This window comes from Mesoplodon densirostris, chromosome 16, assembly GCF_025265405.1.
Source record: "Mesoplodon densirostris isolate mMesDen1 chromosome 16, mMesDen1 primary haplotype, whole genome shotgun sequence".
NCBI lineage: Eukaryota > Metazoa > Chordata > Mammalia > Artiodactyla > Ziphiidae > Mesoplodon > Mesoplodon densirostris.
In genome coordinates this window covers 51,692,918-51,709,781 of record NC_082676.1, presented here as the reverse complement: position 1 = coordinate 51,709,781, position 16,864 = coordinate 51,692,918, and the positions used below count along the sequence as shown (strand labels likewise).

At 42.4% G+C, this 16,864-nt stretch overlaps 1 protein-coding gene across 6 annotated transcripts in view; it reads left to right on the top strand.

The window, feature by feature from the left end:
• IQCK (IQ motif containing K) overlaps positions 1–16,864 on the top strand; it is a 128,625-nt gene that overhangs the window by 40,471 nt on the left and 71,290 nt on the right. For 3 of the 6 annotated variants that reach the window (XM_060079374.1, XM_060079369.1, XM_060079371.1), the window contains 2 exons: positions 681–733; positions 871–948. The exons of 1 other annotated variant lie outside the window; for it this stretch is intronic. In XM_060079374.1, coding sequence (XP_059935357.1) covers positions 681–733; positions 871–948 — 131 coding nt within the window. The remainder of the gene's footprint in view (positions 1–680; positions 734–870; positions 949–16,864) is intronic. 2 more of the 6 variants (XM_060079370.1, XM_060079373.1) reach the window with 1 other exon arrangement.

Sequence of the window (16,864 nt, the reverse complement as noted above, 5' to 3'; positions counted from 1 at the left end):
CTGCGCCACTTCCAGCCCCACATCTGTGTTCCAGACTGAAAGAAGTAGAAGGAAACTTCAAAGAAAAGGGCAGCAGAAATCAAGAAAGTAGCACTTTCTCAGAAATCCATGGGACATGTCCATTTCTATCTCAAACAGCAGAACTATGTCATATGGTTGTCCCTTGCTACATGGGAGGCTGGGAAATGTAGTTTTTCCCCTGGACTGATTGTCATCAGGTTTCTGGTAATAAGGTTGAAGTGGAGAGGGGCTGATGGGTGGGCAGCTGGCAGAGTCAATGCACTGGCCAACGGCACCCAGACCCGAAGTACTGCTATTCTGAGGATCTGAGTGGACTGGGGGAAAGCAATAAATATATTTACTCTGAAACAAGGTCTAGATTTAAATAAATCCTTCTGAGATAAATCCAAAATGCATGTAATAATCCTCCTACTATGTGCATTGTCTTTTAGTAGTCCCTGCTGATATAGTCAGAATATATGCTTACCCCCAAGATGACTAGCGAAATGTTGTCAGAATTCTTTACATTGCCTGAGTTATTGTTCGTTGATGTGCCTGTAAACCTCACCAAGGACTTATGCATATTTCATCTAACACAAGCAATCAATTAACCCCTCCTCCTTTGTCCAACTTAAACATGGGGGCAAAGAATATAATTTAATTCTCTCTTCTCTCTTTAGAGGAAAAGAACCAAATTCATTGCCTGTGATTTTCTGACCGAATGGTTATACAAGTAAGTTTTTCATGTCTTTGAATATTCCATGACCCTAAGGGCTCAATAGTGTTAATTTGCCAGCAGAATAGCAACAATTGACTTGAATTCTTGCTTATTGTTTTCTTGTGAATCAAAACATATGGCATCGTGACCAGTCAGAATCCAAAGAGGATAGGGGAAACATTCACAGAATTCTTCTCCATTCCATTTGTGGAAGAGTGGCTGAAACTGCAGTAAGTAATGACACAAGGCTTTGAATAATTTATTCCTAACTTGAAGATTGTGTTAATGATAGTTTCCTCCAATCTATGAGAACTTATGAGAACTAACTCATGTAATCCATCCAGGACCCTGGATCAGTTAAGTATGTGGCTCTTTTCTCTGGTTATTTTTATTCTAGGCTAAGGGCATCCTATCCATGCAGTGATTATTCAAGAAGCGCTTCAGAAATAAAATAGAAAACTTAAAAAATTTTCTTATCCTAAGTAATTCATCTCTCCATTCTCTCTTCCTCTCCTCCTAGCCCTAAAGGTCATTATGTCTCAGGAAATACGACTAAACTTTTCTAAATATTACTTTTTAGTTATATGCATCATATACATTTAAAATATTAGAACATGGGCTTCCCTGGTGGCGCAGTGGTTGAGAGTCTGCCTGCCGATGCAGGGGATACAGGTTCGTGCCCCGGTCCAGGAAGATCCCACATGCCGCGGAGCGGCTGGGCCTGTGAGCCATGGACGCTGAGCCTGCGCGTCTGGCGCCTGTGCCCCGCAATGGGAGAGGCCACAACAGTGAGAGGCCCGGGTACCACAAAAAAAATAAAAAATAAAAAATAAAATAAAATAAAATAAAATATTAGAACAGACAGATGAAGTTAATACTCTCTTTGACTGTCATTCTAATCTGAGTTTTCTCTCCTCACAGAATTAATCAGCTTGGTCTATACTGCATCCTTCCGTAGTCTTAAAATTAGTTACTTAATTATATAAAATTAGATTATATCATACAAACTTAGTAGTATTACTTTATGTGAACTGTTTATCATCAATGATATAGCAATAATAATGATGACCACTAACATTTATTGAGTGCTTGTATCACGGGTCTCAGCATTTAACACTAGTGAACTAACTTGATCCTCCTAACAATGCTGTTACCAGCCCTATTTTGCAGATGAGGAAATTTATGCATTATCCTGCAACTTGCTTTTATTTGACTCAAATACATGCTTTTGAGATCTAGCCATGTTGATTCAATTACATCTAATTCATGCCTTTGATAGCTTTATAGCATATGTCATTTCTAGATTTGCATAATTTGTTCATTCATACAATAACTGTTTATTGAGTACTACTGTGTGCCAAACATCATTCTAGGTGCTGGAGATAAAGCAGTGAACAAAGTAGCCAAAACTCCTAACTTAATGGAGCTTATATTCTGGTGGGGGATGGTAGATAATAAGCAAGTAAGTGCTATAGAGAAAAATAAAGCAGAGAGGGGAGAATATAGAGTATTGACGGGACTTAATTTTATACAGGGTAGTCAGGAAAGACCTCACTTGGAGGATGACTTTTTTTTTTTTTTTTTTTTTTAGTATTTATTTATTTGGCTGCACCGGTTCTTAGTTGTGGCACGTAGGATCTTTGTTGCTGTGTGCCGGATCTTTAGTTGTGGCATGCAGGATCTTTGTTGTCATGTTTGGGATCTTTAGTTGCAGCATGCAGGATTTTTGTTGCCACGTGTAGCATCTTTAGTTATGGCATATGGGATTGAGTTCCCTGACCAGGGATTGAACCCAGGCCCCCTGCATTGGGAGCATGGAGTCTTAGCCACTGGACCACCAGGGAAGTCCCTGGAGGATGACGTTTAAGCAGTGATCCACAATTTTAAGCCATAAGTGGAAGAAAGACAACTCAATTTAGAGAAAATAATATTTAACTTATTTCTTTGAAAATATTTTCACACCAGCCCTTTGCAAGAGCAATGTCAGGAAACCGAGGCACTAGGAAATTAAGTAAGTTTTGTAAAATCCCATATTAAACAGAGTAGAAAAAAATGAAATTAGACCCTTAGCCCTCAAATGTCACATCTTTTGCTTAAATCTGCCCTTCTGGGGAATGCCAAGTTGGATAGACCCTTGGCTGACTTTCTCAATTTTGAGAGTTTAAAAGAATTCAGGTATTACCAGTTTTTAAAAGTGTGAGACTACCTATACATTGGAAAGAGAACAATATTGGAAAATCTTGCTTCCTATTAAGCTTCTAAGCCTCTGCCTAATTTTGTCTACTATGAAAATGGAAAGCCTATAATTTATAGATTATAAACGATTAATAAGTGAAAGATAAGCATATTTCTCCAGGTTGAAAATGAAACATTTTCCCACTTAACAAAAACCAATGAAGGGACTTCCCTGGTGGTGCAGTGGTTAAGACTCTGCGCTCCCAGTGCAGGGGGCCTGGGTTCGATCCCTGTTCTGGGAACTAGATCCCACATGCATGCTGCAACTAAGAGTTCACAAGCCACAATAAAGGAGCTCTGGAGCCACAACTAAGGAGCCCACCTGCCGCAACTAAGACCTGATGCAACCAAACAAGTAAGTAAATAAATAAATATTTTTTAAAATACCAATGAAGAAGAGTCTTAAAAATAAGAGAGTTTCTCTAAATAAGAGTTCTCTCAAATCCCTAGTCATTTATCGTAAAAATACCTTAATTTAAAATAGTTGCTAACTTCCGCTGGCAGCTCATGTAAATATACTGCAAAGTAGCAATAGCAAGCATTTCAGTTGGACTCCACAAGAACAAAAACACAAAAGCTCTTGCTTTAACTGGCATTTTTGTTCTCTGCTTCCATTACCTTTCGAAGAGATGCCCCAATCATGATAAAAATGTAAATGATACTAATCTAATTTGATGCAATAAATATTTATTGAACACCTACCAAATGCAATGCAAAGAGCTTGGTGCTGTGGAGAAAACAGAGATGAATAAAATATGGCTCTGACCCTTGGAGTGAGAGAGATGTGTTTACAAGTAGCTGTAGTTTCTGTAGTGAGTGTTGTAAAACAGATGTTAATAAAGCATTAAAGGGAAATGGGGATGCACAAGACCATCTATGCCCCACTCCACCACTGGCCTGGAGCCAGTCAGGTTGGGCCAGTGCCCAAGCTGGTTGGTGCCCAGATTTGGTCTTGAAGAGGCAAGAACTCAGGTGCTCTATCCTTCTCGAGAATGCTCTTGAACAGGGAGAGCAGAGAGGCAAGCAGAGCAGGAGCCAAGAGACCATCTCTAACCCATGTCGCCCCAAGCCTACTGACATCTATCTATTACCCGGTAATTCTTTGTTGTGAGGGGCTGGCCTGTAGGATGTTTCACAGCATCTCCAGCCTTCCCCCACTCCACACGCTAGTAGCACCCCCTGTGGTCCTCACCATCAAGAATGTCTCCAGATACTGGCAAATGTGGGGAGACAGAAAAATCGCCCCTGGTTGAGAACTTCTGATTGAATGCAGAAGGAAAAGTGAGAGGAAATCTGAGGGGGGAGGGAGAAAAGCTGAGAAAGTTCACAGTGGGTACTGTCATTCTGGTCATTCATGTGGATGTGAAGGCATCTGCTGAGAGGGAGGCCCAGGTTCTGGAGGCTTGTGGGGGAGGGGAGGAGGCTGCAACAGCTGCCACGGTGAAACCATAGGGAATCAACTAGGGATGAGTAGGGATGGCCCAGCTGATGGCCTGAACTTGTGATGCATATAAACAGCCTGCTTATGAGATTATTTCCAGCAACCCTGGAAAAGAGGTGGAGAAAACAGATGTTTGGGTAAAATCAGTGTTGAAAACTGGCAAAGCTAATATAGTAAAAGGTCTAGACTAGGCCCAGAGGATTGCCTGAGAGCGAGAAATTTCCCGCTACCCTTCTAGGTTCTTCTGGACAGTATAAGGATCAAATTGACCTGAGACAGATTAACAGGAGAAAATCAAACAAAAGTTTAATAACATGTATACATGGGAGAGACCCAGGAGAACTGAGTAACTCACCAAAATGTCTGAAACCCACACCTTAAATACCATCTGCAGTTAAAGACAAAAGAGGATGTTAGGGGTAGGGACCTGAGATTTCAAAGGGGAGGAAAGCAATTGCCATGAAGATGGAAAAGCAAATGTTTGGTAAATAAATATTGGAGGGGCCCTGCGGAGACAGTGGGACAGAGAGTGGACTCTGATCTCTAAGTTTCCCCACCACACCCAACCCACATTCTCTGCCGATATCTCTAGTGATAACTCTATTCCAGGCACAGGCCCTCCATCTAACTTCTTTTTAGGCAGTTAGGAGGAAGGTCAAAATTTCTTCCTGAGTCTTTTGGGCCTTGATTGTTTTCAGCTTGAGATAATCCACATGGCAAAGAGACATTTTGGGCGGCAAATTTTGTTCCCCTACAGGATCTTAAGTACATGGAAAAGCATTGTTAACTTTTCTAAGAATGATGTCTTACATTTTTCTCATAAATTACTATATTTTCTGAATTGTGTTAATGATTTAACAACCAATTTTCAGAAAGAGACAGAAACACTGCATTACGTATTCACACTGGAAGTAAGAAACGTAACCAAACTCGGAAGCACTAAAATGGGGATGGTAGGGTCCATACAGTTTTTGAAATTTCAGTGGATTTTATTTGGATCCTGATTTGAAGAAACAAACTAAAAAGAAAAGTTAGAAGGCAACCGGAAATTTGAACACCTAGTAAATAATTGATGATATAAAGCATTATTGTTATTTTATTTAAGGTTTGATAATGATTTCATATTCACAGTAAAAAGTTATTGCTTTTTAGAGAAACATGCTGAAATATTTATGAATGAAATATGAAATCATATGATGTCAGTGGATAAGGTTGGGGGAAGTTACATTGAGTGACTGACATGGAGAACAGTATAAATGAAGCTGGATGGTGAACTGGGTTCATTTTTTTTCTGCCTACTTTTTTATATCTTTGAAATTTTCCATAATAAAACATTAGAAGGAAAAGAAACAGTAAGATGTTTCAAAGCTCCTCATGACCAGCTGACTGAATAGCGGATAGGCTGTGAGCAAGGAGGAATCTGTTGACTGGAGGTGAACTGGGAGGGCTGTGGGCTGTTCTCCATGGGTGATGGCTGGAGTGACAGGCAGTGGAGGAGACTGAGTTTTCACATGAAGCTGAGAGGCTCAAATGACATGGAAGGGAAAGGGCCCTGGGGTGTGGCGGGGAGAGCGACAGGTGTGGGCCCAAGTGAGAAGCCTCACGGTGCTGGGGACGTCTGTGTTACCCCAGTTGAGACCCGGCTCTGAACCGGCACAGCTCACCAGCCAGTCCCCTCCCATCAGCCTCATTCTCCCTCCCCGCCCTGCTCCAATGCCAAACATAATTCTCGCCAGTGGCAATGAGGAGGATTAATATGACCAGAGCCGTGGGCTTGCCCTAAGAACACGGCTCCAGTAACCTCAGAGCTCCTGGGGAACAAGGAAATGGCTTTCTAGGTCAAGTCAGCGTAGTAAATCTTTTAGGCTTGGCAGGACACGTGCGGTCTCTGTTGCAACTACTCAACTCCATAGTTGTCCATAGACAACACGTGACAAAGGGCCGTGGCTGTGTTCCAGTACCACTCTACTTTCAATGGTAGGTGATGGGCCACATTTGACCGATGGGCTCTAGTTTGCTGAGCCCTGTTCTAGATGGACACCAATAACCCAAGTCATAGTCTCACATAAGGGCAAAATACAATATAAATAGAAGTGAGTGGGTGGGAAAGATGAAAGGACAGAGAAGGCTATGATGAGATCAGGAATTTGGGAAGATGAGACGTGACAGTCTTTCAGGGACAACCCGTTCTAAGATGTGACTGTCACGAAGGAAGAAGGGGGTCATGGGATCACATGGACTCGAGGCCATGGCGTTGGAGGTGTCATCAGTATGAATAATGAAGTATCTGAGAGGCTTGTGGGGGTGGGTTGAAGAAGGTGACGCAAGTCGAATCCCGGAGCTGTCAAGGGAGGTGTAAGAATGTCCTGGACGTCAAAGTGGAGGTAGTGCAGTGTAGGGGTTAGGAACCTGGGCTCTGGAATCACAGCTTTGCATGCTAAACCACGCTCTACTCCTTCCAGCTGTGTGGCTCAGCACAGATGACTTAAGCCCTCAGAGCCTCAGTTTTTCCATCTGTGAAATGGTCTTTCATCTCAACAAAGCTAGTTCCTTACCTAGGAGGAATTATGGTGCCAGTTTTAAGGGAATACATTTTTTCCCACTACTGATACATATACATATACAAATGGGTGTGTTTCAGCTATTAAAGGGAGTTATTTTTAATTTATTTGTTCATCTATTCAGCTAATATTTATTACTTACTTAAATGTGCTCTAAAATCATGGAACAGACATATTCATAAACTGGCTCTCTGCCATTTACTGGATGCCTACTACGTGCCATGGAACCATGACATAAACATGGTTCTTGTCTTCAAGAACAGAAAGTGTTTTTTTTAAATTTATTTTATTTATTTATTTTTGGCTGTGTTGGGTCTTCATTGCTACACGTGGGCTTTCTCTAGTTGCGGCGAGCGGGGGCTACTCTTTGTTGCGGTGCGTGGGCTTCTCATTGCGGTGGCTTCTCTTGTTGCAGAGCACAGGCTCTAGGCACGCAGTCTTCAGTAGTTGTGGCACACAGGCTCAGTAGTTGTGGTTTGTGGCTCTAGAGCGCAGGCTCAGTAGTTGTGGTGCACAGGCTTCGTTGCTCCGCGGCACATGTGATCTTCCCGGACCAGGGCTTGAAGCCATGTCCCCTGCGTTGGCAGGCGGATTCTTAACCACTGCACCACCAGGGAAGCCCAACAGACAGATTTTGTATATAGTTGGATTGCCGTGTATATGGACTTGTTTATGCTAGTTCAATGTTGTACTCTTGGGGGAAGGAGAAAGAGAAAGAGAGAGAGAGATAAAATTTTTTTAAATGCAGGCAATTCCCCTGAATTATACACTGGAGGTGAAGCATAAAATGGGACACATGACTCAGCTTTTTCCTTAATTGTCTTCGATTTTACGTGACACTCACAACATGAGCAGCCCATAGGGAACTATTTCCTTCTGTCTGTCTGTCTCTGTCTACCTACATGACCTACCTAACTACCTACCTACCAACCAAGCATTTATATAGTGTTTACTCAGGTACTGTTCTGAACAATTTATAAATATTACCTAATTTAACTCCCATAACAACCCACAAAGTAGGAACTATTATTTCCCCATTGTGTTAATCAGGCTAGCCTAGACTAGGCTGCAGTTATAAACAATAGCAAAATACTCAATAACAGCTGATTTCTTACACAAAGACTGATACAGGTTGGACAGCCTTCTTATAAATTATAGCTATTTGGAACATGTCATTTTTGAAGTCACTGAAGCAAAAGAAGAAAAGAATGGAGGTGGCACCCTAGTTCTTTTTTTTTTTTTTTCTTTTTGCGGTATGTGGGCCTCTCACTGTTGTGGCCTCTCCCGTTGCGGAGCACAGGCTCCGGATGCGCAGGCCCAGCGGCCATGGCTCACGGGCCCAGCCGCTCCGCGGCATATGGGATCCTCCCAGACCGGGGCACGAACCCGTATCCCCTGCATCGGCAGGCGGACTCTTAACCACTTGCGCCACCAGGGAGGCCCGCACCCTAGTTCTTAACCTTCTCACCTCTTCTCACAGAGCCTGGCCCCAAAACAACTGCAAGGGAGGCTGAGGTATGTGAGGGAACACTGGATAGTCCATGGGTTATAGCTGTGCCGGCCATAGCCATATCTCAGAGAAAGAGCTGAGGCACAGAGGTGTAACTCTTTGCCCAAGGTCACAAGCTAGTAAACAGCAGGCGCAGGATTTGAACCAGGCAGACTGGCTCCAGGGTCCAAGCTGGTAAGGGCATAATGAATTACTTCACTCTTCGGCCTCGCATATCACCGGGTACTTAGAGTGATCTGTACTAAGACTGGGAGAAGAACTGGCCACCTGAGACCGTTGAAAGATGCTATGTCTTTATATGGGTAATTTAAGGTGTGTCAAGGGGAACTTTTGTGTAAATGTGAGTTTCATCTTATGTGCTCATTTTAGAGTCAGCTCCTGTGTCAGATGCCACTCCTTTGTATATTATGCGCACTAGCATTTATTGCCTCAAATAATCTTATCCACCAGCCTGGGGAGTCATCCAAAATAAGAGTTTAGGTTTATTTTAATGTTCTTGGTAAGACAAGTTCTACCAGGTCCAGCTGTCTTTGATGCTCGATGTCATCATATTATCAGATCACAGCTGGTAGGTTGCGATCATTTGCCATGGGCAGCTGCCAATTGCTTATCACATAAATGGTGGGTCCTTCTCCCACAGGTCTCCATAATTTCACATGCTCTTCACTCTGCCCATCCCTTCTCAGCTACCCATTTCTTTTCCATGACTCTTTTTTTAAGAAATGCATTTTTTATGTAGCTATTTTATATAAACATGGATAACCCTTAAAAAATTCCATTAGGTTTATAAAAATAATTAAGATTTATCATATATAAAATATACATATTTGTTAAATAAACTACACAGTGAAAAGGAAAGGTTTTTAATCAAGGATCATCATAGAATTAAATAACTCTAACTCTAAGGTCTTTCAAAAGGATGTTTCACTCCAAATGGCAAGAACATGGCTTTTATTTTCTCCTCTATATTATTTTGTAGCTTTCATATTGTCTATAGAGTTACTTTAAAAATTAAAAACAATTGCAAAATGAAAGGGTATTTATTCTATTTCCTTTTATTCCATTTTCTTGCTTTCTGTATTAGACATTTATGTTTTTTTCCAGCCCTGCAATGATTTCCCCCTTCTTCCGGTTACAGTACACCCTATGTTTTTGGAAGGATCACCCCTCTCCCATTTTCCGTTCAAGCAGAAAGTGAGCTGATTCTGCCTCTAGCTCTGGGCTGAGTATGTGACCCAGGCCTGGCCAATCAGAGCAGTGAATCCCCCTGACCACCGTGCTTGCTCCCAAATTGGTTAAATCAGAGATAACACCAAGATTTTTCAAGAAGCAACCAGGAAAACTTTTCTGTCTTTTCCTCTAGACTTAGAACTTTGAGGTTATAAGCCTTGAGCTGCTGAGAGCAGTCCTCTAAAGAGATTGTGCCTGGGATAACAGCAGAACTGAGAGGTGGCCAGAGCCTGAGTCCCTATGGCATTGTTTTGAATCTCTCTATCTGACCATGTTAGGCATGTTAGCCAATTCTACCCCTATTAGTTAAGTGAACCAATAAATACCTTTTTTTTTCTTTTTCTTTTTCAATAAATACATTTTTTTCTTTTTTTGCTTACACCAGTTTGAGTTAGGTGGATGATACTTGCCAATGAAAGAGCCCTGATATGTTTTCCTACATGATACTTACCCAACTACCCTCCAATATTCTGTGTTAGTCAGCTTCCTCTAGGTTTTGCTGCAGTAACAAACAACTCTTAAATCTCAGTGCCTTATAACAACAAAGATTTATACTTCACCCTGTTTAATGTTGGCTGTGTGTCACGTCTGGCTGTGCTCCATGTCTCTTCTCATTCTGGGACCCAGGAGGGAGGAGCATCACCATTCCTCAGTCTCACAGCAGAGGGAGACGAGCAACAGCCAACCCATGCAAACAGTACTTCTGCTCACACTTCATTGCTCAATACAAGGCCCATGGGCAAGCTCAATATCGGTACTATGGGGGAAGTTGACACCACCCATAGGCAGAAACCGCATGCGAATGACAAAGAGCAGGGACGCATGATTCTCTTATAGGTAAAGGAGTGATAGTTTGGAGCAATAATATAATCTGTGCATGTTCTAATCAGAGCTTAAGGAGGGGGTCTTCTTCCCCACCTTTCAACAGCGGTGGATTACTCATATCTCCTGTTGGCCTTACTCCTATTTATGAATCTAGCACTGTCCTCTTTTGTTGTGTATTGTCCCGACTTAACCGGCCAATCAGAAACAGTGAAATTATTTGCTATCATATTAAGAATAGGAAACATTTAGCTTTTTATTTTGACCAAAAAGTATTCATCCAATTTGTTTGCAAAAATAAATCACTGAATAAACACAAGGAACAAAAGTGCACTGCTGCCTATCTGGTCCCGTGTCCCAAGAGAGAAGGCTCATGAAAGACATCATTAAAACTGAGACCTTCAATGAAACAAAGATTGTGTTTTAGAAGAGAAAAGAAAAGTTTGTTTTGGGCAAAATGTCTTTTCAGCTAAGTTCTACCATTAGAGAAAAGAAGAGAAAAGAAAAGTCCACGATACTTTCAGGTCAGTGAAAGGTATCTTATGACCAAAACCTGAGGTGAGAATAGAAGTGTCACTGTGCCGTTTGAGGACAAGTGCCACCAGTCAGATTTTCTGCACTGAGCTTGACAGTGGGACCCAAAACGCTTGTGCCTTCAAAACGGCACAGGAAATGGCATGCGTTCTGCACTAAAGATCAGAGTTGGATGGTAGCCTGGCAGAAAATTTGCTGTCATGCCCTGTTGCAAGGAAAAATATCCTTTCCATTCATTTTGTCTTATAGAAGATTTCTGTCTCAGTAATTCGGAGGCCGGAGTCTCGTGAGGATAATAAATCGTCTTTGCTCTTTATGTTAACTTTCGTCTTTAGACAGGAAGGAAAGAGACCTATTTCCTGAATTCAGGACACGCTGGGGTGCATGAATCCTCTGAGTGCCTCCTTCTGCTGGAGGTTTTTGTTGGGGGGGGCCTTTCTCTGGGGCACACGGTACTGCTTCCTCCCCTTCCTCCTGTTGTTTTTAGGTGGCTCTTTGGGAACGAGCTCGGGGAGCCTGTGTCAGGCAGCATGGCAGACACATCTGGGCTCCAGTCTTAGCTCTGCCATTTATTAGTTGGAGTACTAGTTTCCTGTGCTGTTTAACAAATTACCACAACCATGGTGGCTTAAAACAACACAGATCTATTCTCTTATAGTTCTGGAGGCTAGAAGTCCAAAATCAGTTTCACAGGGCTCAAGTCTGAGTGTTGACAAGGCTGGTTCCTTCTGGAGACTTTAGGGGAATGTTTGTTTCTTGCCTTTTCTGGTATCTGGAGTCTACCTGCATTCTGGAGGGCTCGTGACCCTCTGCTTCCCTCTCATAAGGACCCTTGTGATTATATCATTGGGCCCACCTGTGATAATCCAGGATACTCTCAAGACCATTCATTTAATCACATCTAAAAAGCCTCTTCTGCCGTATAAGGGAATATATATATATATACATTCACAAGAGTCTGGGGATTGGTCCACTATGCAGCCAACATAATGTATAACGTTGGGTAACCTGGAACTAATCCCTTCACATCCCTGAACCTTTCTCCTCTCTTCTGTACCATGGGGATGGTGATAAAACCTGCATCGTAGGGTTGCTGTGACAGTTAAAGATGGTATCAGAGTTTTTTGTTGCAAGCAACAGAAATTTAAAGGCTGCTTAAGAAAAATGGTATATATTGGAAGTAAAAAGATAACTCACAGACATAAAGGAAAAGGTAAGGATCTGGCCTTAGAAGCAGGTATAGGGACCCAGGGAGCACAGACCCCCTCTAGTCTTTGCCAGTCTACTCAAGATTCCTCTTCCAGGGAAAGGGCATCTGCTTGGCTAAGCTTGGGTTTCTGAGGCACACCTTGGCCAGGAGAGGGCAAGGCACTGTGACCCACATTCCCCCTGATACAGGGAGGGGGAGCTTTCAAAGCAAAATCTGAAGGCTGATACCACAAAAAGGGGGAGAGTATGATAGGCAGATAAAAATGGAAGATATTCACTGCAGAGGGCTCAAAGTAGGTATTCAAAGAATGATAGCTATTATTTTATCCTTAATCTTAAGAGAATAGTAACCACTGCTTTGGCAAGATGAAATATGAGTAGCAGAATGACCAAGCAAGAGAAAGACAGAGTATCTTCATTTAACCTCAGCTCTGCCACTGATAAATTCTGACATTAAGGAAAGTCCTCTATTTCCTTATCTATAATAATATTTATTCATTCAAAAATATTTATTGAGTGCCTACTTTTTTCCAGGCACGTTTCTAGGTACCATAGAGTAGAGAACAAAAGAGAGAAAGTCTTGGCCCCTGTGGAATTTACATTGTAAAGACAGACAATAACCAAATTAACAAAGAAACGTATTGTATGATGTAAAGAAGACTCAAGTGCTTTGAAGAAAAATAAAGCAGAGTAAAGTGGATTGAGAGTCACAGGCCTAGGGTGAGAGGTGCTAGTGTTTTAGACAGAGAAGCTGGGGAAGGCTCACATTTGCACAGAGGGTTGAATGACACGCAGAGGGAGCCAACCCTATGAAGATCGGAAACAAGAGTATTCCAGGCAGAGGGAACAGCTACTACAAAGGCCCTGAGGCAGGAACAAACTTGGCCAGTGAGGTAAGAAGAGATGAGGGAGGGTGAGAGGGTGGCAGGAAAGGAAGCCAGAGAGGCTGGTGAGGCTGCTCCCACCTTGGGTGGGGCCTTGGATGCCATGATAAAGAGTTTGGATTTTTCTTTTTTCTTCTGAGCGTGATAGGAAACTATTGGAGGGTTTTGAGCAGAAGAGCGAGGTAATCCAATTTATCTTTTAAAAAGATCACTCTGGCAGCTGGAGGGGAGTTGGGTGAAGTCAGCACTAATAGTGCAAGCAGAGAGGCCAGTGAGCAGGCAACTGCAGGCAGGAGATGATGGTGGCTTGCAGTGGAGAAGGTGAGAAGAGGTTGGATTTGGGATCCGTCTTGATGCTGGATGTGGGGTGACAGAGAGCTAAGGCAAGGCTGACTTGGAGATTTCAGGCCCGAGCAAGTGGCTGAAGGGGCAGCCATTTACTGAAATGGATTGGGGAAAATTAGAATTAGGTTTTGAAATTTAATGGGTATACTGAAGAATCACAACTTACTGGGAATAAAAATATGAAAATCTTTTTCCTTCTTCTTCTCCAGTAACTGCATCACTATATTACACTGAATCTCTCTTCCATCTGAGAAGTAGCCCTTTAATAACTTTTTGACCAAATTCCATAACTTCCTGGTCACTGTTTTTAGATAGTCTGATTTCACTGTTTGGATTCATCTTGTTTATTTTAAATCCTTAGTCTTCAGTCTCATCCTGGATGCAAAACTCATCTTCCCCCATTCCCCAGCTCTAGCCACAACTGTCTATGATTCAGGGGTCCCTGACCTTGGAAGGCAGGGAAATTACTTCTCTATTTTCACTAGTCTCTAACTGAAATTTGGCCTCTCTTTTAATTATGAATGTGGGAAACAAACCTCAGTAGTATCCAAGGCACTGTGACCCACATTCCCCCTGATACAGGGAGGGGGAGCTGTCAAAGCAAAATCTGAGGGCTGATACCACAAAAAGGGGGAGGGTGTGATAGGCAGATAAAAATGAAAGATATTCACTGCAGAGGGCTCAAAGTAGGTATTCAAAGAATGATATTCTTTGGAAATTGAATATTTTTCCAATTTTTCCAACAAAAATGTACCTTTGTTACTGATAGCAACCATCAGATGTTTTTACATCCCGTTATAGTTGTTGCAGTGATCTTGAAATATCATTTACACTTGTCTCTTCTTTCAAATTATGGTAGTTAATTCAACTGCCATTAGCTCTTCTTATTTACTGTATGATTTAGAAGCACGTATATTACTTTATCACGAACAGTTTAAAAAATATTTTGATAACTGTATTTCAATATAATTGGTTTACTTTGAAATCTTATGTACTTTTTTAAAAAAATAAATTTATTTATTTTTGGCTGCGTTGGGTCTTCGTTGCTGTGTGTGGGCTTTCTCTGGTTGGGGCGAGCGGGGGCTACTCTTCGTTGCAGTGCGTGGGCTTCTCATTGCCGTGGCTTCTCTTGTTGTGGAGCACAGGCTCCAGTGCGCGGGCTCCGTAGTTGTGCACAAGCTCAGTAGTTGTGGCTCGTGGGCTCTAGAGCACAGGCTCAGTAGTTGTGGCGCACGGGCTTAGTTGCTCCGCGGCATGTGGGGTCTTTGCAGACCAGGGCTTGAACCTGTGTCCCCTGCATTGGCAGGCGGATTCTTAACCACTGCACCACCAGGGAAGTCCCTTATGTACTTCTTTTATATTAAAAAAATATTATTCAGAGAAGGAATCCAAATTGCCAAAGTGAAAAGGGATTATGGCACAAAAGAAGTTAAGATCCCCTGTGAGAGGTTTGGAAGGGGTTAGGAAGGTAGCATGCTCTTCCCATACACCCCTGGAGAGGGAAGAAGGACAGTGGGGAGGAGGCAGGTCTCCTTAAGCCACATTAGAGAAAACATGTACTCAGTCACAAAGAGACTAAATAACAGAGCAATCTGGGCATATTTATCAAACAGCAGCAAGTAGCACAGCCCTGGTTTTTAAGATGGTTATACCTGCAGTCCAAGGGTGAACACAAGGTCTTGCAGCTTGTTTTTTAGGGAACACTGTTAACTGGACCCATATGCAGCTTCCGGTGATGGGGCTGATAAAACAGGATTTGACTCTGTGTTTATCAAGGAGAGTGATTCAGCCTGATGCTGAGGTAATAACTAACTGTTTGTTGGTCTCCCAGAGTGGAGTTGGTGAGGGGGTGAAGCGAGATCACATTCTGGTAACCATGATTTTTAAATGTGCTTTAGGCTGTTAGAGATTAATGCAGTTGGCTCTTCCTTACTGGTTTTCGGAGCTATTCCTTGCGTAATGGAAGGCTGGAATTGAAAGAATCCTAGGAGATTCCGTCCTAATGGCTAGTCTGGAAGTCCCATTCCAGATAACCTCTATTATACTTCTTCCAAATATTTGAAGTTCATTACTCAAGACTGTGATGCCTCCAACACAGAATGTTTGGGAAACCAGTTAAGGTTGAGGGCAGGGACTGGGTAATCTCTTTTGCTGAATACGATGAGTAGAGGTTATCAAATACTGGCCTCATGAATTGGTGAAAGGCTTTATGAATGATGGTTGTTTGAGGGCCTGTGTCATTTTGTAAATGGCTTTGCATCTGGGTTGTGCTTTCATGTTACAAGAAAACAACTTAATCTTTTACCTAATGAAAATTGGAAAAAAATTGGATTTCAAGATTCAGTTTTCAATATTAAGCAAGCCTTTCCCTTTTCTGCTTTATTCTTCGTAAATGTCATTTCAGATGGTAACTTTTGTTTTAGAACTGGATGGAGAAATTAATAAAGACTAACTTCTCAGCTTCTCTTATGTATTTTGTAAGTATGCTGTAGCTTCTTTAGGTCTTGAGATCTTTTACAGAGCATCCAAAAATGGGGGAAGAATTTCCTGTGTGTGTGTGCACATTTATACATACACGTGTATACAGTCAGAAGAATGAACTGTTCCTTCTCAGAATTATAGCAGCAATTGTAGTGATTCAAATAGATTTAATTCATGTTTGAGAAAAAGAAGGAGGGCATGACAAATGAGCACTACCAACAGGACAATTCTTCTCGGAAACACTCAGCAGTACTGTTTTGTCCGTTGGAATGCTCAAACCTATTTGCTCTGGGGACCTCCAATTTAAGCCCCAGGGAGCCTCAGCTGCCTTCTCCTGTGATTGACGCTTTTGTTTCCCCTCCCCTCCCCAGTTCCCCCATGATGAGCAGTCGCCTCTACTCAATCTCAATTTTTATTTGACCTGAAGCCAGTTGCATGGATTCCAAAAGAGAGAAAAGGGCCTAGGGCTTCCCTGGTGGCTCAGTGGTTGAGAGTCCGCCTGCCGATGCGGGGGACACGGGCTCGTGCCCCGGTCTGGGAGGATCCTACGTGCTGCGGAGCGGCTGGGCCCGTGAGCCATGGCCGCTGAGCCTGCGCGTCCGGAGCCTGTGCTCCGCAGCGGGAGCCACAGGCCACAGCAGTGAGAGGCCTGCGTACCGCAAAAAAAAAAAAAAAAAAAAAAAAAAAAAAAGGGCCTGGCATAGCTTCTATCCTTTCAAGTTGACCTGCTGAAATGATTGATAATTCCCAGGAACTATTCTCTGAAGATCAAGTCCTTTTCATTTGGCCTGATTTACACTGGCTTTCTCATACTTATTCTTGCTTTGGGAACTAGACAGCGCCCCATTATTTAGCCATGAAAGCAAGGATGTCACTAAAGGTCGCCTCATATTA